The 24,393-nt window shown below is 43.1% G+C and overlaps 2 protein-coding genes across 3 annotated transcripts; one reads left to right on the top strand and one right to left on the bottom strand.

Annotated features, from left to right (window-relative positions):
• Positions 1-587: 587 nt before the first annotated feature.
• On the top strand, positions 588-17,171 carry LOC131232699 (uncharacterized). Of its 2 annotated transcripts, none has more exons than XM_058229122.1 (5): positions 588-1,036; positions 1,095-1,406; positions 1,496-1,629; positions 16,665-16,750; positions 16,868-16,921. In XM_058229122.1, exons 2-5 carry the CDS (start codon positions 1,134-1,136, stop codon positions 16,912-16,914), a joined length of 540 nt encoding a protein of 179 aa, XP_058085105.1. In that variant the 5' UTR covers positions 588-1,036; positions 1,095-1,133; the 3' UTR covers positions 16,915-16,921. The 2 variants fall into 2 exon arrangements, with proteins under 2 accessions (XP_058085105.1, XP_058085104.1); XM_058229121.1 differs by having other exon boundaries at positions 593-1,036; positions 1,496-1,634; positions 16,868-17,171.
• A 3,432-nt stretch (positions 17,172-20,603) lies between these two features.
• LOC131233716 (putative disease resistance protein RGA3) lies at positions 20,604-23,348 on the bottom strand. The gene has a single exon (XM_058230502.1). It carries the CDS (start codon positions 23,346-23,348, stop codon positions 20,604-20,606), a length of 2,745 nt encoding a protein of 914 aa, XP_058086485.1.
• Positions 23,349-24,393: the final 1,045 nt, after the last annotated feature.

The raw sequence follows: 24,393 nt of genomic DNA, 5'->3' as shown, positions 1-24,393 counted from the left end.
GTTTCAATGGTGGAAATCATTATTCCCACTGTTTCCCATGGTATGATCCACTTGAGCTCTGGATTTGCTTCAATTTTGGTCTCAACCCCTTAAGTAAATTGGGAAAATGGATGGACGGCATGGATAAATCATATACATTCACTGTGGGCCCAACTGAGCTTACTCGGTATGATAAGGATCCAATTTCCTTGTCAATAGGTTGGATGGGAAATCGGATTGAATGTATGCGGTCTATCCGCGCTGTCCATCCATTTTTCCATCTAATCTAAGGGGTTAAGCATATACAAAGATGAAGTGGATCATACCACATGACATGATTGATTTCCACCTATGAAACCACTTCGTTGGATGGAAAATAAATATTTTAGTGGATCCATAATGTTTTTAATACTAGGAATTTAGTTAAGATTGTTTTCAATGCGGATGGACGGTGTGGATGTAAGGAAAGTACATCACTGTGGGCCCCACAGTTGGGCATCCGAAACTGCCCTGCCAAACAGCCCCGTTCCGCACTTAACGCAAAAGAAAAAAAACTGGAGGGGAAAAAATAAAAAAGAAAATAACGGGTTAGGGCTTCCCTTGCCAGAGCAGAGAGAGGGAAGAGAGAGGGAAGGAGACGCTGAGAGAGAGAGAGAGAGAGAGAGAGAGGGAAGGAGACGCTGAGAGAGGGAGAAGGAGACGTTGGGTCAGAGCAGGTAGGTGCACTTTCAATGCAGCTGCGTTTCCACCACCCTCTCCCAAATTCGACATGGATAGCCGTTGCCTGTAACAAAGTAACCTGTGACTTGAAAAACACCTAATTCCTCTGTTACATTTCTTGCAATCTTACCTGATAGAAAGTTACGGGTTGAGACTGGGTTACCTGTAACATTTCTCCCCCAAACACAAACTGTAAGAAAGTCAACTGTAACTTTCTTACATTTTACACAAGTTACAGGCATCCAAACGGCCCCTTACAGGGAAGTGACTTTTCACTCCCAGCCCCTGCAGTTTCCTGGAAGATTTGGAAGATTTGCCTGTAAGTGACTTACAACAGGTGAATTTCCTCCCCCAAACACCTCCTGTAAGTTACTTACATTTTACCCAACTTACAGGCATCCAAACAGGCCCAAAGGGATCCATTTTCAGGCAACATGACCGGAGAAGAGCCTTGTGCTAACGTGGGCGGGGGTCTGATAGTGGCCAACAACGAAACGATCCGCTCTTTCCTCCACTCCGCATCCCAAAATCCCCAACTCTCCCAATCCCTTTGCGAATCCGCGTCCAATCTCTCTCATGAGAACTCGATCCCCTACAAAACCTTACGAGATATATGGTCTGCTTCTCCCTCCTTTTCCCGCCCGAAACTTCGTCTCCTCTTCTCCGCCTCCGATTTCGTCTTCAGCAGCCCTAAACCTAGAGAAAAGGTAAAATGACTAAAATACTCTCTCTCTCTCTCTCTCTCTCTCTCTCTCTCTCTCTCTTCTTTTTATTTGATTTTTATTTTAAATTTCAGAGCGAAGAGCTCAAGGAGAGATTGAGGAAGCTTGCTGAGCTGGCGGAGAAGAATGAGTACGAGGAGCTTGTCAAAGATATCAAGCCGAGGAAGGGAAATGATGAGCCATTCTCGTCATATAAAGATCAACTTGGGTTTGGTAGCAATCTCGTATATTCTTACTTGGCGATGATGAATTCTTTCTTCTTTTCCTTTTCAGATTTATGGTTTTAGTGCTTCTTCTGCATTCTGTATTCATTCATGATATCTTGTTTTGTCGAATTAGGATTTTTTTTTTTTTTTTTTATATTATGTGAATATAGTATTTTGTTGTTTTGGAATTCAGACCACTGAGGTTTTTATTATAGATATATATTATTATTATTATTATTACTTACATTTATTGCAGAATTTGAGAAATTGGTAAGGTTTCTTTAAATCCTTATTAAGGATGTTTATCCGAGTAGTGATTACTGGGAGTGCATCTTCTTCTTCAAGAAGAAAAAGAGGAAAGAAAGAAGACTGTTAGTGCATACTTGGGGCCTGTTTGGACTCACTTTCTCAAAAGGGTGTTTCCCAAAAAAAGTTGGCAAACGGCCTTAAGGATAGGCATCTTGGTGCCCTTTCCCAAGTGTTTAGCTTGAAAAGTGGGTGAAGCACCTCAAGGATATGCAATTAGGTTCCCTTACAGGGAGTTTTATTACGAAAAGTGGGTGAAATGCATCAATGATAAGCATTTACGTGCCATTGACAAGGTTTTTAACTTGAAGTGGGAAAAATGCTTCATATGTAAGCATTTAGGTGCCCCAGCTGGATTTTAGTGTGAAATGTATTGAGAATGTCTCTAGGATGGGCCCTTAGGAGCCATTGGCTGGATTTTTAGTGTGAAAAGGGGGAAAAATGCCTCATAATCCAATTGGCTATAAGAATATCCTGAGCCTGTTCTATCACATTCATGTTGGAGTAGTACTCATGATCCATATCCATATGATTATAGATATCTAGGTCCAAATCCAAGTTACTCATCACAGCAGACGCACTCTCAATCTCAAGGTTCTTAACAACCTGAGTACGGGTACCAGTATGGCTATTCGACGGGCACTGGTGGATTTCCTTACTCGGAGTCAGAGTTGTTGCCTAGTAAGGATCAGTTTCTGGCACTGGATATTATGGATATGCGGCACCTCCACCATTGGACAACCTCAGCCTGATGATGACGATGGTGTGGAGGTCGAGCAACCACAAAAAAGCAGAGTTTGGTGGTGATTTGTGATTGTAAGTATATATTTGTATTAAGGTAAGTATTTGCAGCAGACAACAGTATTATTGCAAGCAGCCAAGCACACACTTGACACTATCGAACTTGTATTTAAAATAGCTCCCCTGACAACCAATCAAGTAATCCTTAATCAAGTTGCAAGGGAGTATATCAGACACTATTATTTTATTTTTTTTAAAGTTATTTTTTTAATATTCTTAACTTGAGGATGACAGGTCACAGGACAGAAATCATAGTCACAGCCACAGGTATGTTAAATTGTTAATAACTTAATATATAATAAATTATGAAAAATAATTACAAACACCTACACATGTAAGATATTTTCATATTACATTCATTCTAATATATCTATCATTGATAGTAGATAGTTAGAAAATTAAATGTATGAGTTTTGCAGTCAAATCTAGGTTGTCTGGTTCATAAATTCATCAGACAGTCCGATACAACTTCTCACCAAAGAGTGGACTGTTATACCACCATAAATATGTTCCAATTTATAAACGAATGCATATTTGGAATGCTTAGAATATTTTGGATTTAATCCATATTTTTTTGGCCAAAAAAAAAAGCACCTTTACGGGCCGTTACGCCCTCGTATCGCCGTATCCGTATCGGTGGGCACCATTACGCCACCCGATACCGATACGGAATACCTTGGTTGATAGCGTGGAAAGTGGGAAAAACACCTCAAATATAGGCATTTTCGTCCCATTACTTGGATATTTACCTTAAAAAGAGGACAAAATGCTGCATTTAGGTTCCTTTACATGGATTTTTAGCTCTTAGAGTTGGTCAAAATGCCTCAAGGATGGCCATTTGGATGCCCTTCGCTAGAATTTAAAAGTTGGCAAAATGCGTCATGGGTGGGCATTTTTGCGCCCCTACTAAGATATTTTTTTTTTACTTGAAAATTGGGCCAAATGCCTCAAGAATTAGCATTTTGGTTGCCCTTACCTGGCTTTTAGCTCGAAAGTGCATAAAAACTAGAACAGCATTTAGGTATCATTACCAAGTTATTTACCTTGAAAAGTGGGTAAAATGCCCAAATGATGGGCATTTAGGTGCCCTTAAGCGAATCTTTAGCTTGAGAAGTGGGTGGAATGCCTAAAGGATAAGGATTTAAGTGCCCTTTCCTGGATTTTTATTGAATAGGTGAGCAAAATGCTATCAAGTGATGTGCATTTTGGTTCCCTTACCTAGATTTTTAGCTTGAAATGTGGGCAAAATGCATCAAGGACAGGCATTTAAGTGCCCTTGATTTTTAGCGTGAAATGTGGCAAAATGTCTCATGGACAAGCATTTAGATGTCCTTACCTTAATTTTTAGGGTGAAAAGTGGGTATAATGCCTAATAGATAAGCATTTTGGTGCCCTTACATGCACATCTAACTTTAAAGGTGGGCAAAATGCCTCAAGAATGGGCATTTAGGTGCATTAAGTGTTTTGCTTGGATAGGGGCAAAGTGCCTTATAGATCACGGTGTGCCATAAAGGCCATTACAGGGCCGTAAAAGCTGTTACATAAAGGTAATGGTGGCAATGTTACACGTTACAGGGTTGTAACGGCCGTAATAGTTGTTATAGAAAAAATGACTTGTAATCGCTGTTAAACAACTTGTTATGCCCCCTGTAAAGGCCATAATAGCCTCGTAATGGTCTTTTACAGGACAAATATAGGTTTTTCAGTTTTTTTTTCAACGTTACGACTTATGAGGCGGATATAAGTTTTTCTGGTTTCTTCTTTCAATAAAAAAGAAATAGTAATGGCCGTTACGGCCCGTCTCATAAAGGTAACGGTGGCGGCCATTACGGCCACCATTATCGTTGTGAAATACCTTGTAATGGATAGGCATTCAACCGTCCTTACCGAGACTATTAATTTGAAAAGTTGGTAAAATGTGTCAGTGAGGCATTTATATGCCATCATCGAAATTTTCAACTTGAAAAATGGGTAATGCGCCTCAATGATAGGCATTTAGGTGCTCTTCTTGGATTTTTAGCATGAAAAGTTACTCAATAATAGGCATTTAGGTGCCCTTCCTGGATTTTTAGTGTGACAAGTGGGCAAAATTCCTCTAGGATAGGTATTTAGGAGCCCTTAACGAGATTTTTTGGGTTGAACAATGCACAAAACGTTGCAAGATAAGACATTTAGATGCCATTATTGAGACTTTTAACTATTTTTTTGAAAGATCACTGAAAATATATTAGAAAGGAGAAAGGGAAGGAAACAAAACAGGAGAGGAAGAAGAGATCGCTGAGAAAGCAATCAACTCCTAAGCTCCTAAAAACAAAAAATCAACATCTTTTAAGCCCACCACATTAACCGCCCACTCAATTAGGAGCCGCTTAGCCTTGTTGGCCATTCGCCTGAAGCACCTTTCGTTTCTTTCTTCCCAAACTGACCACCAAATGGCTATGATGGCCATTCGCCATAGACGTGTCCTAGCCTTGCCCAAACTTACCCCATGCCAAGCTTCGAGGAGGAGATCAATCGAGCCGGGAAAGCACCACTTCAAGTTGAATCTGGTGAGAAAAGTTGACCAGATTCGGGATATGAAGGGGCAAAAAATCAATAGGTGGTCTATGGTTTCCTCATTCCTCATACAGCAAAGGCAAACATTGACAATGGGCATGCCTCTTTTTCTCAAATTATCCACCGTGAGGATCCTCTTGGATCCTACCAACCAAGCGAACGCTGCTAGCTTGGGAGGGATCGAATACTTCCAAAACTTGTTGGGAGGGATCGAATACTTCCAAAACTTGTCGGGAGGGGGGTTTTCAGGAGGGGGTGTCACCTGACACTACCGGGAGTAGAATGATTTAATGGTGAAGGTGCAGGATTTATCAGCCTTCCACACTAATTTATCTGAGGAGAGGAAATTTGGCGTGGCCTTGTAAATGCGCTCAAGTAGACCAGCGAACTCTTCAACTTCCCAATCCTATAGATTTCTTCTATAGGCGATATTCCAAACAGGCCTATCAGCCACAAACGATAAGCAATCTGCAACAAAGACATCCGGGTTGAGCGTCAAGTGATAAATATTGGGAAAATCGTCTTTGAGGGTGCTGTCGCCCACCCATAGATCTTCCCAAAACTGAATCTTCGCACCATTGCCAAGGATAAAATCAATGCCAGAGAGCACATCTTTTTTCAAGGACATAATCCCCTTCCAAAGGGGAGAGGCCTTGTGACGAGAGGAGTCCTTGGTCCACCAACCGCTGATCGATTTGCCATATTTACCTTTGATAATTTTATTCCACAAACTATTGTCCTCGGTCCCAAGTCTCCAGATCCATTCCCTGGGAGGGCTCTGTTCATTTTCTTGAGGTCTTTGATGCCTGCACCACCATCTCGGGTTTTCTTGCAAACTTGCTGCCATTTGACCAATTGGAACTTCTTTTTGTCTTCCTTCCCGAACCAAAGGAAATCTCTTCTAAGGCTTTCAAGCTTGGCCAAAACAGTGGCTGAACATTTGAAAAGGGATATAAAATACACTGGTAGATTAGAAAGAGAAGCCTTGATGAGAGTGATTCGGCTGCCCAAAGAGAGATAATGACATTTTCATCTAGCCAGATAATGTTCAACCCTGTTAATGACTTCATCCCACATGGATTGAGGAGGGGGCCCCAAACCCAAAGGGAGACCCACAAAAAAGGCCAGGAGCGAAGCCGAAGCACACCCGAACAAGGCAGCAAAATTGGAAATTTCCTCTTTCTTTAGATTGGCCCCATACATCTTGGACTTGGCCAGGTTGATCCTTAAACCCGAGACTGCCTCGAAGCATCGAACCGTGGTGCGAATGTTATCAACCTTCACTTGATCAGCCTTGCTAAAAATCAGCGTGTCATCTGCATATTAGATATGAGAGATCGGAGCTGGCAGACCTCTCATACTAATACCAGAAATGATTCCGTCCTCTTGCCCAGCCTGAAGCATCCTAGAGAGAGCTTCTCCCGCAATAATGAAAAGGAAGGGAGACAGCGGGTCCCCTTGACGGATACCTTTAGAGCTCCTGAAAAAACCTTTTGGGGTCCTGTTAAGGAGAATGGAAAAATGGGCCGAGTGTAAGCATTCTCCAATCCAGTCGCACCATTTAACTCTGAATCCCATGCGCTTCAACATATACTGGAGAAATTCCAATCCACGTGGTCGTATGCTTTTTCGATGTATTCTCACTGCTTTTGTGGCTTGAGTCTGGACATTCATTAGCTATGAGCACGCAGTCGATAATCTGCCTACTCGGGATGAAGGCACTCTGGTGGTTAGAGATAATCTTCCTGATGATAAACTTCAGACGAGAAGCCAAAAACTTGTCCAAAATTTTGTAAGGACCCCCTAGCAGACTAATAGGCCTAAAGTCTTAGAAGGAGGAAGCGCCCAGAATCTTTGGGACGAGGGCGATAAAGGAAGATCCAAGACCTTTAGATAACTTGCCTCTGTCGTGAAATTCTCTGAAGAAGAGCATGAGATCCTCTTTGATGACCTCCCAAAAGGAGATGAAGAATCTAATGGGGAAACCGTCGGGACCTGGGGCTTTGTCGCTACCTAACGAAATCACCGCCAGCCGCACTTCTTCAACCGAGAAGGGGGCTTCCAGAAGAAGCGCGTCTTCTGAAGAAAGACGATCCAGGCCAAGATTGTCCAGCCGTGGTTTGTCCCAACTGTCTTTGCGAAGCAGCGAGCTAAAGTATTCTATGGCTTCCTCTGTTATCTTGTCTCTATCTTCAATACGCATGTTGTTAAATTTGATACTGCTTATTCTATTCGCCCTCGAATGCATACTTGCTATCGAATGGAAAAATTTCGAATTTTTGTCCCCTTCCTTGAGCCACTTGGTGCGCGACCTTTGCCTCCAGGCAATTTCATTATCTAGAACCCTGGCCGACAGCGCCTGAATTAGCTGAATTCTTTTGGATAAAATACCAGTCAACATGAGGTCGTCTTCAGCTCCAACGCCTATGGCTTGCAGCTCTGCCTTAATCGAATCCGTTTCCGAGTCCCTGTTTGACCTCATTTCCCGATTCCATTGCCTCAGCTTGACCTTTAACAATCTGAGTTTGCTGCATAGCCTAAAACTTGCAAATCCTTCCACCAATCTGAAACCATTTGAAAGAAACCATTAGAATTAAACCAGGACAATTCAAATTTGAAGGGCTTCGGCCCCTAGTTGAAGTCCTCTGACGAGAGCAAAATCGGGCAATGATCTGAGGTAGACCTTGGTAGAGCTGTCTGAGAGACGAACAGAGACACTTCCAGCCAATCCGGAGAGAGTTAGAATCTATCCAATCTGGAGAGAGAGGGGATAATTCTTCCATTGGACCACGTGAATCTGGAACCGAGGAGAGGAAGCTCGACGAGCTCGTGGTCATCTATCCAGGAAGAAAACGAATGCATCGCTGGAGACACTTTCTTGCCGTGAGACTTTTCTTCCGCAAACCTGGTGATATTGAAATTGTCGGCGAAACAGCAAGGGCCTGTGAATTTGCTCCTAGAAGGGGACAACTCAGCCCAAAAAGCAGCCCTGCTGGCATCGAGAGTAGGGCCATAAACTGAAGAGACAAGGCGCTTCTAGTCCGTGGATAAATCGAGGAGAATCGCTGAGGCTGTGAAGGTCCCGGTCCAATGGTCCACCAGCTTCCATTTGAACGATCTCCACGCAATTATGATCCCACTCGCACTGCCGATGGCATCCAAAGAGACCCACTTGGCATCGGGGACCTGCCTCAGGGAGGCCATGAGCCTGTCGCTGAAGGTCTGAATTTTGGTTTCCTGAAGACAGAGAATATCAGGGTTTCGAGAGGTGCAAGAGTCTTTGATAAGCCTCCTTTTCTGCTACGAGCCCACTCCTCTAACGTTCCAAGAGATGATCTTCATCTAGGAACCAACCTGCCCCGAGTGCCCTGACCGTCCGCTCCGTTGATCTAGTCTAGCGATGATCCCATCGATGAAGCAAGCCGCCGCAGTTCTTTGTTGCCGCACGATTTAGACAGCCGCTGTCTGGGGGATTTTGAGACTGCTAAAGGTCTGCCGCGAGTCTCCATGCATTGGAACAGGGTGATGCAATCCTCAAGACGATCCCCGAAGGATAAGCCCACTGCCCTGCCAACATGCCCTATCGCATCCCTGATCCACCTCTTCTAGTGAATGGTGTTGCTGAGAGACTCTGTCATCGTCCTCATTCCCCTTCTGGTCTAAGATGATCCCATTCTCTGTAAAATCGCTGATACGAATCTGGAGAGGTTCTGCTTTAATAACCCGATTGCCTAAGTCTTCCTGGAAGAGGGAGATAAGGGCTTGGTCGGAAAGAGAGGCGAAGGAGGCTGAAGGGGATGGAGGAAGGGACTCGAGGGAAGACATGTTCTTCGAGTTATAAGACCGGTGCTCAAGCTCTCCCAGCGTGCCGCACTCTTGAGGGTGAAGGGAGAGGTCTGGGGTGCTAAGCCACCTATTGAACGCTTCGTGTCCCGAGAGAGAGGGGATTCCCATGTTTGAATCCTGCTGCTTAGATGGGGAGGGCCACCTCTTCGAAATATTGAGGTCGAAGGACTTAAGACCCGACAACGAAGGCTGAACTGCGATGATGCTTTGGTGGACGGATGGATCAGGGCTAGGGGAAAAGTTAAGACTGATATTCGGACCTGGTCCGAAGACCGAACCCGACCCAAGCCCCGACAGGGATTGGTTAGTAAGCAAAATGTTTCAAGATGGGCATTTAGGTGCCCTTGCTAGGAATCAGATTTGTAATCACAGGCCTGAAATTACTCGTGACCGGCTCAAAAGAAGGTAACAAGACTCATTATCATGGACCTGCAGTTCATCAAGACATATTTGAAAGATAGTGATATCAATCATACACAAACTGCAGGAAGGCCATGCCTTGCATAAAAAAATGTCTTCACACCACTTTTCTGTTGCTTGTCTTCAAATTTCTCCGCACTGTTCTTTGTTGAATCCATCAACTCTTAAGCCAACACTCAAGCTGTCATCCTCCACTCACTTCCACCATGATCAAAACCAAGATCGATCTGCACCCTTGAAAAGGTTTCTGGTCCCTGAAGAGCTACATCCAGTTGAAAATTCAGTGACAACAGGTTCTCTGTAACATATTCTCTCAAGCACTTCTACTAAGCTACCTGCAGGTAATGGTATCCTAGTTTAACTAACTTTCATAGGTCACCTTGCCTACTTTCCTACAACCATTCCAGCAGATGAATTCTCTTGGGTACCTTACACAAATAGGCAGTGGCTAGAGAACAAAATCTTCCAACTTAGTAATTATCTCTTAGATAAGATCTCAAGAATCCACAAATGCCTAAATGAATGAATATTCTAAAACTAGAGTGTAACTAACAACAATGTTCTTCAATTTGTTAATGTGCAATCATGAGGCTTTCCAGCCCCATATGCAACTTATCCACAAAATCCACACAGCAGATGTACCAACCTTTTTCTTTTCCTCATCAATAGCAGAACTCCTTTATTAAAAAAATTGATCAGGTTGGCTCGCATATCAACCTAAACACGTGCTTTGCAATAAGTGGGCCCCAGCACACAGCTGACTTGGTAAAAATCGGGCCAACCCAACCTTTGGACAGGTCACTAGCATCATCGGATTTGGACCCTTCTGCAAGTTCTAGCAAATGTCCATTGCACTTGATGTGGATGCTTCTGCAAGTTCTACATACCCTTTTGCAAGCCTGATAGTTCTAGCAAATCCATTCTCCTCTTTTTATTAAAAACCATTAGGTTTGCTCCTGTGCCAGTCTAAATGTGCCAACCAAAAAGGGATCAGTCCTCGTGACCCTTCTGCAAGTCTGCAAATTACCCCTTCTGCAAGTTCTAACAATCTCCTCCCTTCTTCTATGAGTTCTGCAAATGTGGACCCTTTAACAACAAAGACCAAGACCCTTCTCCTCCTCTTCTTCCTATCCTTCTCCCTCCTCCTCCTCCTCCTCCTCCTCCTAGTCCTCCTCTCCTGCTTGTAGTTAGGTAAGCTGGGTTAGAACCCGAGACCTCAATGATGAAGCCAAGACTGCCTACTATATAAGCTCGGCCTAAAACCATTTGATGCAGGACATGAAATTAAATATGACATGCAAGATTTTAAGTGTTAGATCATACCAATTTTAAACAATCACAAAATTCCACGTCCCACATACGATCAAATATTCAACAAGTGGAATCTACGGGGGTCAAGCCTAGACACGTTAGGGCTGGATCAAATAAAATTATAAACCAAACAATGCCCAAAGGAGTGTAGATTCATCCACTCTTGTAAAGGATTGTTCCCCAATTCAAGAGATTCACCATGTTTCAATTCGACGAAAGTCTAGGGTTTGCAAAAGTTGGAAAACTTGGAATTTGGGATTATCTAGGGTTAGGGTTAGGGATTTAAGGTGAGAGAGGAGTGAAATAGGGGAGAGAGAATAACCCCAGACAGTCCACACGTGTGGACAGCAGCCCAGCCCAAACGCATGTGCGCGGGTTCCTGTCCACGTGTGTGGGGCCTAGGAAACTAGAAACGGCCAGCTAGGGGATGGTTGGCCAGGGGAACTCCACCCTCATGCCAAGTTTAACGTTGATCCACGGTCCGGTGTGTGCGTGGTGCTTTGCCGAAGTTTCGACCCTCTGGTGGGCCTGAATTTGAAAATTTGCTGTAAAGGAGAATTTGGGTGCAAAGAAAAGATAAATCTGAAGATGGGAAGGCTGTGGGAGATGATGGATGTGGGGTGTAGGAGGTGGGGACGATTTGGGATGGTTATGGTTTCGCACCACGGTAGTTAGCCCTTCAAAGAAGGGAGGGTTTCACACCCAATTAGCTTCTTTAACTCCGAGGAATAGAGAAGAACAAACGCAGAATTTTATTTATAAACTTCAATGAAAAAAAACCTACATGGGGTTGCCTATTTATAAGAAAACCCTAAACCTCAAAAGTCGCGTCATTTACGTACACTATTATTTAGAGACGAAGTAACAAAAATAACAACTAATCAACGCAATCAAAATCATTCATGATATTTCTAATAACGATAATAACTAAAACTCAAAATCCTAGACCATCTATGGTAGTAAGACACGATCATGAGATCTAATGATGGAATCCCTATGATGATCGGGTCCACTCCAATGCTCTATAGCACGACCCCCTAACTAAGAGGTCCTCCATAGATGTTGTTGTCGATCTAGATCGATAGTGGGGTCTTCCTCCTCCTTGAGTACGTACTTAGGGTGGGGGGCGTGTTCATGCACATGATGTCCCCATCAACTCTTCCTGGCTACAAAGATTTCGTCACTGGCGAAACAAAACTCCTAAACCGCTCCAAGATGTCAGGATCATGTCTCTGAAGCTCTTCCTCAGTGAGCCACGTACTGTCTGAAGTTGGGCGTGACTTCCACTTGACCAGGAACTTTTGAAATCCATTGTCCGGCGTTGATACTATCTGATGGTCCAAAATATCCTCTATCTCCTCTCTGGGTGTGAGAAGGGTAGGTATGGGAAGTAGAGGCTGAGAAGATGGGTGAGGAGGAGGCCATGAATCAAGGGAAAGGTTTGCGGAATCAGGATGGTTCTGTGTAAGGCACAAAATGCCTCGAGAATTTAGATACCCCTACTTAGATTTTTAACTTGAAAAGTGGGTAAGATTCATCAGGGATAGTCAAAATTTGGAATAATGCCTTATTAATAGGGCATTAGGTGTCCTCACCAAGATTTTTAGTTTAGATGTGGGAAAATAATTCAAGAGGCATTTGGTGTCCTTACCTAGAATTTAGATTGAAGAGTGGGCAAAATGCTTGAAGGATATGCATTTTGGTGTAATTATGTGGATTTTTAATGTGAAAAGTGAGCAAAATACCTCAAAGATAGGATTTAGTTACCATTTCAAAAATTTTACCTAGAAAAAAGTGGGCAAAATCCCTCAATGTTGGGCATTTTAGTTCAATTACCTAGATTTTTAGCTTGAAAAGTGGGCGAAATGCCTCAAAGGATAGACAATAGGTGAGCACCATCGGTTGAAACTACATCATTCCCCAAAATAGCTGCCCAAGCCCCTTCCGCAATCTCCTCCTAGCTGGCACTCCCCCACATGGTGCAAATTTACTGGTTTCTCCTTGGCATTTTGCCTAAGATTGCAATCGGCCTGAACAAGGCTTGCCTGCAAACCACAACCACCCTCAAAGTCGAGCAATATAACTGCCTCGCCATAGTTTAATGGAGTCAGTGGTGCAATCTTCACTAGATATGACACAATGAATTAAGCTAATATCTCTTCTACAATGAGAGGCCTTTTTATATAAGAGCTTCCACCAATCGCTGATCAAGCATCCAAGACCTCTCCCTCGCTCATCTTTACGTCTCTCAAGTGAATGTTAGCCCGTCAATGTCAAGTACCAGTTTGAATGTGCACATGACTCGCACTAACCAAAGCACCCCTATATAAACATACAAAGAAGTCACCTATCGACTATCACCTACTCCTCCAAGCATCTCTACATAAGAGCTACTCAGCGCTTGGTGCAAGACAATTAACCACTTGCCCTAAAAGCTCGAACTGTTAGAGTATGGTGAATTAATCCCTTTACCTCATAGCCCAGGCCCCACATCGCGTGGGTTAGGACCTCGGCCAAACCCCCTTCGTAGGCCCCAAATCACATGGGCCGCCCACCCTGAGTGTGTCCTCGCATCCCACGGGCTACACCACTCGAGCTTGGTTTGAAATGCGCATTAATCACCCCCGGCGAGGAGTCTTGAACACGAGACCTCCTCCGTGGGCCGCACCCACCCCGAGTGTCCCTGCATCCCACAAGCGACCCCACTCGAGCTCGGTGTGAAAATGCCTCTGCATTAATCACCCCCAGTAAGGAGTCTCGGACACGAGACTTCCTACTCTGATATCATTTTGATGCAGGACATTTAACCACTTGCTCTAAAAGCTCGAGCTATTAGATTATGATGAATTAATCCCTTTACCTCATAGCCCAGGCCCCACATCGCATGGGTTAAGACCTCGGCCGAACCCCCTTTGTAGGCCCCAAATCACATGGGCCACCCACCTCGAGTGTGTCCCCGCATCCCACGGGCTACACCACTCGAGCTTGGTGTGAAATGCGCGTTAATCACCCCCGGTGAGGAGTCTCGAACACGAGACCTCCTCCGTGGGCCGCACCCACCCCGAGTGTGCCCCTGCATCCCACAAGCGACCCCACTCGAGCCCAGCGTGAAAATGCCCCTGCATTAGCGCTGATTCTAATCTCAATCTTCTAGAATATTTGTTTCTTTCAGATTTTAATCCTCGCCACTCTTAGCTCTGCACATTCAACCGTTAGTGGGTATTTCTCCAAAATCTCCCCATCACACGAGCTTATCGTAGATAACATATCCTAAATCCATAACTCAACAAGAAAATTTGAAATTTGAACTCATACTTCCTCCGTGGAGAATATGGACCAGTCGTGCCATTTGTTTGGTAGAAGGGATTGGTTCGTCATTAAGGACCACGATGGTGAAAATGATTCTATCAAGGTCCTCGTTGGGATCGTTGGGAGGAAGGGTAATCTACAAAGAGGAATGGTTGAGAGGCTTTGGAATGACATTATCCTCTTGGATCACACATTTGATCTTTAGCCAACTCCCAAGTTGATCAACAGAGGAACCTGACACCTCTTTCCAGGCCCACTTCCCTTTCGAAGGATTGGAGCTTCTTCTCCACCTTTTTCTCTAGAATACTCACCTTCCATGTTTGGAGCATAACGTCTCGGTAAGACGCCATCCCTTGTAAGTGTTGAGACTCCATGCACCTCTTTTCAAATACCTTTAGCTCTCCCTCCTCCGGAACTCTCTCCCTGACCTTTTATGCCTGAGTGATTTTTTTATTTTATTTTTTTTTTCATATTTATTGATGACATCTATGCCATATTTTTGCCTTTTAAACTTTAATCTTCTTGCCTGAGAACCTTTTCCCGTCAATTTGCTTGATCACTTAGGCAATGTTCTCCGTTCTCGCCATTCACACATGCAAATCCACATATCACCGTTGACCCTTGCGATGTGGGTATAACCACCTCCATTACCTTCCCCACCTCCCCAAAGGTTCTTTGGAAATTTGCCTAAGACCATTCCTACGGGAAACTCGCTATGAATAGTGAAGGAAGTTCAAGATAGCTTGTTTTGTTACCTCTTTGCTAACAATTCACTCTTTCCCTTTGCTGTGAGTTATTAGAGTCCACTCACTCTCTCCCTTTGCCTTTCCCCTATCCCTCTCATGTCCTATAGTTTGAGTCATAGTTCTCAGGCTTTTGGTTTTTGATACCCATCTAATAATCAATCAAGTGTGCTTCGAATGCTGACCATCTCTACTGCAAGTGGCAGGGTATTCTATAAAGGTAATGGTGGCCACAATTCTCTCCATCGTTGCTGTTACAATATGTTCCATAATGGTCGTTATGGCCTTTAAAAAAAAATTGTTTCGACCCCATAACGCGTAATGTTTACCATCATGGTATTGCGTAACAATAAAAGTAGTTGTAACCCCCATCACTGTTACCGTTACCGTTACGGTACGGCCTGTAACGATTGTTATGAAATTTTTTATTTTTCCTTTTAAAAAGCCCTGTATTCTTCTCTTGCAGGGCGTTATGGGGCTGTAACGGGGTGCTGTGGGCCTTTTTCTGTTATAGCTATTACAACCCTATAACGTGTAACGGTGGCCACTGTTACTGAAACATAATGGTTGTCTGTTTTTGCATACCTTGGTTACCACTATTATAGTTTATGACTGTTACGTAACCGTTTTGGAATACCTCGGCGAGGGGACTCATATTTGGCTCTAGGTCACCATTTTCTATTTGTACCTTGGATGTCCACATGTAGGGTTGTACATTAAGCCAAGTCGAGTTGAGGTGGGCCAAGCTTGGCTTGACTCGTCCATGATCTCCTCGAGCTCGCCTTCGAGCTTACCATTGGAGCTCGGCTTGACTCGTCCGTGCTCCCCTTGAGCCCAATCTTACCATTCGAGCTCCTAACCCCAACCTGACCCTCAAAACCTTTCAATTTGCAAATGATAGATTCGAAACCCCAAAACTCAATTTTAGGATTTGGGGTTTTCCTATTTTCAAGCAATTACATTAAAAATATATATCAAAGATTAGATTTAGAGGTACCTTGCTGTTCTATCTTCAAATGGTATGATATCATCCCCTTTTGCATGTTCCTCCACTGGGCATTAGTGATATGGTTGGGTTGAACTGAACATATGCATCTGGTCCATAAATGATGATCATATCAGCCATTGCAGCTAGCTAAGGGTGCATTGGAATGCTCAACTGAATTAAGTTATGAACATTTGGTTCAATCAAGATGAACGACGTGATGGCATTTCCAGGTATAGTGAGGAAGCTGTCAAATGGAAGCTACTCAATCCTTTCAATTCTAACTTGAAAGTAATATAACTGCAATCTGGAATATGTGGCAAATCAATTCAATAGTTCATCAAAGTGCTACCTAAACTAACTTTGGGTTTGAGCCCATAACTCAATAGTCAGCTTCCTTTTCAATGTTGAGGTCTCAGGTTTGAGCCCAGCTTACCTATCATTTAAAAGAAAGACAGAAAGAAAGAAAGAAAGGAAAAAGAAACAAAACAAACAAACTATACGCTGTTGTAATTCTCAGCTCGGAGCGTTCTATTTTAGAAATTGTGGGTTGAATGGCAGACCATAAATTTAGCTTCCTGTTTGCTTCCTTTTATGTTTGCCTATTATTTTCGCCATGCTTGGTGACTGTGGTGGTCTGCTATGTTTGGTTTTTATGCTTGCCCCCCAAGGTGTATATATCTTTTTTCATTTAAGCTTGTTGGTCTACCACTTGAAATTTGAGGCATTAAAGCAAAAGGCAAACCTTGTGCTTTTACAGGTCTGCATGTTGCGCTGACGATGTTTACTGGCTTTTTGGTTGGATATGCTGCATTCAGAGCTTTGTTCAATCACAGCGCTGTCATGGTACTCTCCAAGCTCCTTATCTTGTTTCGATCCTATGGTCCTATAGGTTTCTTTAGGATATTTTTTGGAATCTTCAATCATTTATTAAAGTAGGTCTGTGTTGGTCTCATTCTGCAGAATGCTGCAGGAGGCATCTTCGGACTGGTGTGTGCCATGCTCCTTGAAACAGTTCTTTTTATTATTAGAACCTCCAGCCAAAACATTCCGTCCTCATCTTCCATTTCAAAGCAAAAGAAACATCAGTAGCAACATATTTTCTCTGAGAAGGTTGCCCCCTGCATTTGTTTTTGTAACATAAAGAGGTCCCAAGCATAATATTCACCAGCATCACCTAACATAGTCTGAATTAAATTTTCAGCATTCTTGTTGATGTAAGCTGCTGTTACGTCTCCTTTTATGAATAATTAATGTTGGTTTATCACGGGTTTTGCTCTTTCCTTGACAGTATGATGCATTTTATTTTCATCTGGAAAGGTACACTCCGCTGCTCGAATTACCAACATTTCCATTTGGGCTGGTATCTCTGTGCGCCAAGGGCCCACCTTTCAGAGATCTAAACCATTGATCTGGTGGGCCCAACATGGATGGGAGATTTTGCAAGAACTGCCTCATTTGAAAAAAAAAAAATCTCAGCCGTCCTATTTTTGGCCTGCAAATGGATGGTAAAATTTGTCTAGTGATTAGAAATCCATTCAGTAGTTGAGATCATTGTATTGTACATCTTCAACAGTATATTAGTCTTGTCAAGAATAGTAATGCCTGAGTTTTCAATAGGTATTCTGATTTATGTCAGCCATAGGGTATCCTGGTCTTTTACACATGTTGTGAAAAAGTAGAGGATTCAGCATGACTTGGACCATTCATGTGCTAGCCCCCACTGTAGATGGGCTGTAGCCCGGATCTCGTATCAATTGGATGATCTTAACCATCCATTATGGGATTTTTGCTGGTTGAAAGTGGAGAACTGCTCATTCTTTGGTATTTGACTATTCATTTGCAAGCAACAACAGAATCAAGCCGAATCTTGTCAGTTGGGCGTTAGACCACAAGTCTCCGACAGACTTCTTCGGAAACTGGAATGATATTCTGTGGAGCATGCCAACGTCTATGCGTCATTTTTTTCTTCTCGCACTGTTAGGCTGTTGCTTGGTTGCTGGATTTTCAGCTTCGAAGGGTTCTATTGCGTGGGGAGAGTGGCCTCTTTGGAATGGTAAGTATCCTTTCAGATGATCAAGGAAAGATCATCCTTCTGTTCTTTGGTCCAATCCTAGCAGGTTCCGTCTGCTGCAGAGATGGTTTATATGATCATCAGCTGTTTTCAGGAGTTTTAGGGTCGTCTGCTGATGCCCTCATATGGCTTTTAGGGGAGATTACTGTTTCATTGAATTTTCCCTGTACTTACCTGGAGGTTAGGTCTCTAGCTGCCAGGCTAAACATTCTGTTTCCTGAGCAGCTAGAGATCCTAGCCTCATGCTGTGGGTATTCGCCAGGGTTGAATTATTTCTCATATGGCTCACCTAATCAATGGTGCTGATGATCATGTACATGTGCAATGCGTGAGGTGGAGATGGTGGGGACCATGAGTTTCTGCCCCCCATGATGCATGAATCATAGCCGCACATCTCAAAACCATTGCCTCTTACACAAGGGTTAATTACTGGGAAAAAAAGGGAAATACCCTTATGTTGAATGTACTGAAGATATTCAGATCAATTTGAACTCTTCCACATGAATGAATTTAAGCTTATAATGGGTAATTTGGTGAATTACTAGTAAATGTCCTCTGTTGCAGATGTTTCTTATGCAAGAGCATGTGGATCCAAAATTAGCCACACTGCACATTTTTGAAGAAGGCCTGATCATAGCCTGCAGGGTGGAACATTTTTTAGGCTCCATGTGATGTATGTATTGTTTCTGCCAGCAATACGTTCACCATCTAGTCTGCATTGCAATCCCGTCTGTTTCACAAGCTTGATCCTATGTCGTGGCCCCACTGAACACAGTCTATTTCAGGCCTCTTCGGGTGTTTGGATGTCTAGACGTTGGGGCGTGGGGCCTGCCAACAAGTGCCGACACTGTTCATCAGGATCGAATATGATGGCCATCAGACGGAGCCTAAAAAACTTTCCACTTTCAGGGCTATGATTTTCTCGAAAATATGCTGTGGTTAATTTTGGGTCCTGCATCAATTTGGGAGCCTATCAATAATTGGTCTTTCTTTTGCTTCTTCACGGATTATCTCGGGATTGTCATACTCATCCCTCTTTTTGATACCTTTCTATTTCTGGTATTATACTAGTATACTTCACCATCGTAATAGCAAAGGTAGAAAACAAGTCTCGCATGTATTGAAAAATTTCTTGTGTATAAATCAATGTTGTCAAATTGCATATGTGATCATGTGTGCGATCACACAATCACATATGCGACCGCATATATATATATATATATATATATATATATATATATATAATGTAAAAAAAAAAAGAAAAAAGAAACTAAGGGTAAATTTTCTAAGTTAATAGATAACTAATTTTACATATTTAAAATACATTTGAGAGAAAAAAAATCAATTAAACATCAAATTATCGACATTAAACAATATAGTTAACAAGTAACAACAAAATCAACAAGCTATTTATTTATTATTGTAGAAAATCAACAAGCTATCTTCCTTGAAACTTAAAAGTGCTTGAATCTTGATCTTCCAACCTTCAAGAGAGGCAATGTAGGGGAGAGAGAGAGAGAGAGAGAGAGAGAGAGAGAGAGATACCACTTGCAACTGAGAAATTGTAACTAAGAAATGTAAGAGAAGAAGAGAGTAAGAGAGTTTTGGAATGAGAATATTGCAGATGGAGGATATTTGGAAGCCTTTTTACAAGATTTTTTTTTTTTGCAAAAAAATAAAATAAAATAATTAATGTGCCATGGCCAATATGTGATCGCATACATTGCATATATGATCGCATATTTTTGCATATGCCATGATCGCAAATGCGATTTGCATATGGATATGCGCATATGCGGTTGCACATGACAACACTGGTATAAATCATCACCCTTTGTCAGTTCTAGAATATATATATTTTTTTCTCTTAGGGCCTGTTTGGCAAGGCGGATTGGAAGGTAAATCCTGGAATTGGCCAGGCATGCCAAACAGACTCGGGATTCTGATCCTTGGATATAGCAATCTCATGGTATTGCCAGCAATCCACTGACATCACCATCATTACCTTAAAATCCATCCAATCCACCCTAATCCTATTCAATTTTGCCCTGGACATGTTTGGTTCGACGGATTGGAAGGTGCAATCCCGGGATCGGACGGGCGAGCCAAACAGACTCGGTGATCTAATCCCGGGATATAGCAATCCCATGGATCCTACACCAATCCACTGACACAACCATCATTACCTCAAAAGTGATGCCATCCACCCTAAAACCATTCAATCCCTTCCAATCCGCTCGGCCAAACACGCCCTTAACATCTCGGGGAGCAATTTTTGTTCTAATGGTAGGAAATAATCGATGTTCCTGTTTGCACATATTCATGGTTGTAAGGTTTGCCATCGACCTTCTTTGTCGACGAGTAAATGAGTTGATGCAGTTACCTGCAGTAGCATTATCTGTTTGGTGGACCATCTTCTATCAGGTTAGTTCCTTTAAATAAAAAAATAAAAAAGGAAACAGCATTCTTTTCCTTCATGCCTTTGAATTATGTGAAAGATGAATATTAGATTCCACAGATGAATACTGCTTTACATCATAGATATGCTTGTTATTTCAAAAGAATATTGGATAGACTTTGCATAAATAACAGTGGTGTATCACAAAAAACTTACTACTGTTGTTGCTAGGCTGTTGTGTTGCCATTTGGTGCTGTCGGGGCGGAGTCCATCAATGGGCAATGTCTAATTTCAAAAGTTCTTAGTGAAACCAGGTATCGTAGTCCATCCGGCAAAGATGTCAGCTTGCGGCATTCTCCAATCTTCAGAGAATGAAGGCATTGCATTTCTCCTTCCTCAACTCCTGACCATTTCTCCCAATTGAGCATGCGATAAAACTCCAACTTCTCCAACTTTGGGAACCCCTTGATTCCATTGTCCCCACAAAACTCACGGCCTACTTGTTTGACTCCATCCATTCCATTTATATCTAGACGTTTGAGGTTTGGAAGTTGACCTAGCGGTGGAAGATGCTTGCAATTTTTACAGCCAAGTAATCCCACACTGACCAAATTGGAGAGCACTGGTGCTCCAATCCAGCTTGGAAAGCTAGCACCCACATAACCCCATATCCCCAGATTTTTCAGGTTAATATGAGGCTGGAGTTCTTCAAAAACCATCTCTGCCCACTTCACTTGCTCTGCCTCAGCTTCTCCAGATGAGCTAAAACCATCTGATTCCCACCAAAGGCCCAAATAGTTGAGGTCTTCTTTGTTCTGTAAGTCAGCTTCTCTGGCCTCCTCCTTGTTTGCCACGTTCTTGAGGTTCTTTATCCGAATCGACCCTTGCAATTTCAAGTCTTTCAACTCCCGGATGCTGCTACACCTTTTACCTTTTCCCACAACAAATTGCGTCATGGTTTGGAGGGAAGTTAGCTTTCCCATCCTCTCTGGCATGCATTTTAATGACTCTACATCGTTGAGCTCGAGATGACGAAGGCTTATCATGTACCTCATGTTTTCGGGCAACCTCTCAAGATGACTGCAACCATTAAGCTTCAGAGTCTGCAAATTGCAGAGATTGCTTATAGAACTCGGCAATGTCTGGACACAAGTTCGAGACAGATCAAGGTACCTCAGATGTTTCAAGTTGCCTATTGTATCAGGCAACCTTGTAATTTGGCTCTTACTCAAATCCAATGCACGCAAGCATCTGACATTCAAGAAAAGGTCTCGGGGGATCTTCTTGATGCCTATTTGATATACAGAGGCATCATGTAATAGGAGAAACGTCCGCAATTTCTTGGCACTGTACATAGCTTTGGGAATGGATGGTGAAACCATGTTGTTACAAATAAATGATGAATGGCGGGCCCCAATAGGTATGTTGTTAGGCTTCCCCGCCTCCATAATGAAGCTTTCGTTTCCTGCAACAGACTGTGCAAGATCATGCACAAGGTCATGCATCTTGCATTTGAGAATATTGCCGTGTGCATCTTTTGTGATATCTTGGAAGAATGAGCGCCACAGTAGATTGCTGAAATAGTCATTGCCTTCATCTTCCATCTCCTTTATCCCTTTCTTGGAAATGAAACCCTCAGCAATCCATAACTGGATTAACTGCTTCTTTGGGATTTCGTGATCTTTGGGGAATATAGAGCAATATGCAAAGCAAGCCTTCAGGTGTGATGGCAAATTCAAATAGCTCAACCTTAGAGCTGGCAAAATCATGTTCTCTTCTTCTTCTAAATCCCATATTTCACTTTCCATGACAAGTTGCCACTCTCTTCTCGTTTTCTTGAATCGGACGAGGCTTCCTAGCGTCTTTGCAGCTAGAGGCACACCTTTGCACTTATTCACAATCTTCTTCCCCACAGCTTCAAGCTCCTGACATTCCTCTTGATTTCTCCCTTCGTATGCTCTACAACTGAACAGTGACCAGCAATCATCATCGGACAAGCCCGACAGATTGTATCGTTGGTTTGCGCTCATAGCTGATGAAACCTTTTCGCTCCTGGTAGTGATCAAAATTCTACTTCCCCGCGCTCCGTATCTTAGAGGATTTCTTAGTTTCGCCCATCTCTCGTGGTTCTCATTCCAAACATCATCAAGAACGAGCAAAAATCTCTTCCTGTCCAGTATTTCTCGGAGCCTAACTTGCAATGGATCCAAGTCCAAAAGGTCACAACCGTTCATGGATGAAGATTGGATGATTGCCTTTGTAACCCTTCTCACGTCGAAATCATCCGACACGCATACCCACATTCTCTTCTCGAAATGCTTCTCTACCCGCTCGTCGTTGTAGGCCAGCTGAGCAAGAGTCGTTTTACCAAGACCCCCCATGCCAATGATAGCTGTCACCAGGACGTCTTCTTCTCCGCTGCTGCCATCCAGTAACAACTCTACCATCTTCTCTTTATCAGCTTCCCTACCGAAGACTTCTGATTTGTCTACAAAAGAGCTAGTCTCTCTGATCTCAGCTGTCTGATCCTCTCCACCCCTCTCTTGCAAATGGAACTTAGACTTCTCTTCCGCGATCACGTCTAACCTTTCCTGGAGCTCCTTTATCCTATGTCCTACCTTATGCCGAAATACAACTGGGTTCAGTCCAAAACAAGATTGAGAGAAAGAAATCACCTGTTTCATCGCCCTGTCTTCAGTTCCGCTATCGATGCTTGATTGCAAAGCTTCCGTCGCACACTCGTCTATGATATCACTGGCATCGTAAGCTGCGTCTTTGAGCTTTCTGAGCCAATTTCTCACCACGTTATCATTTCTCTGTCTCTCATCTGCATCTTCCAGGACATCTTGAATGGTTGACAATGTGCTCGACAGCTTTTCCAGCTCTTTGTTTACCCCCCACATCAATCCAAATTCCCTTTGGATTAGGGAGTTCAAGTTCTCAAATACACCTTGGAGAAGTGCCTCTGCCATTCTTGGATTTTTTTTTTTCTTCTTTTCCTGTGGTGTACCAAAAATCAGAGCTGCTTCGGTTTCGTGGGATCTCAAACAAGGATTGTAGTAGGAAAGCCTTGCTTTGCTCGGAGATGAGACATTGGGTATGGTGTGTTTTTTCCGAGTCCGGATCCTCTGTTTGTCAAAAGCATGACTATTCTGCTTTCTTGGATTATCATTGATCCATGCCAGTCAGCAATGACGGTGTGTAATGATACCGTCCAATTAGACGGCAACAACTACGATTTTCCTACCTAACGCAACAAACAGAGGATCCGTATTCGGTTTTTTCCACCCCCTTGCGATCGGGAGCAGATTAGGTGCAGTCCTAGCTTCACCCAACACGGTGCGGCCCTTACAGTGGGGCCCACATTGATGTATGTGTAGTATATCCACCCCGTCCATCCATTTTTCCAGATCATTTTAGGAAATGAGACAAACAATTGAAGCAGATCAGAATCACAGGTGGACCACACTACAGGAAACAGTGGTGATTAACTGCTAAAAATTTCTCGTGTTCCACAAGTTTTGAATCAAGCTGATATTTCTCTTTTCCCTTCATTCAGGTCTGTGTGACCTTATCAACAGGTTAGATGGAAAATAAACATTACTGTGTACGCCCTAGGAAGTTTTTAATGGTGTGCATTCAATTGCCACTGTTTCCTGTGGTGTGGTGCAAATGAGAGTTGTATGTGCTTCATTTTTGGGCTTATGCTCTAAAATGAAATGGAAAAATGGATGTATAGCGTAGATATACGACACATACATCAAGGTGGGCGTGATGTTCATGGCCGCACCGTGTTGGATGAGGCCGGGCTGCACCTAATCCTCCCCCCCGGGGTCTTCTCATGTGCTGACTTCTGGCTTTTTTTTTTTCTTGATTGACTGGTTTACTGGTCTGCAGAACTACCTGAAAATATAGTCCGTGGCTGCTCCAACCATGGTTTTTAGACTTGAACTGGGATCGGGTAGTTCCAAGACCGAGTCGACTCGTCTGAGTCGAACCTGACTGAAGATGAATCAT

This window comes from Magnolia sinica, chromosome 18 (assembly GCF_029962835.1).
Source record: "Magnolia sinica isolate HGM2019 chromosome 18, MsV1, whole genome shotgun sequence".
NCBI lineage: Eukaryota > Viridiplantae > Streptophyta > Magnoliopsida > Magnoliales > Magnoliaceae > Magnolia > Magnolia sinica.
The sequence above is the reverse complement of the archived record's forward strand: the minus strand, read 5'-3'. Positions and strand labels throughout refer to the sequence as shown.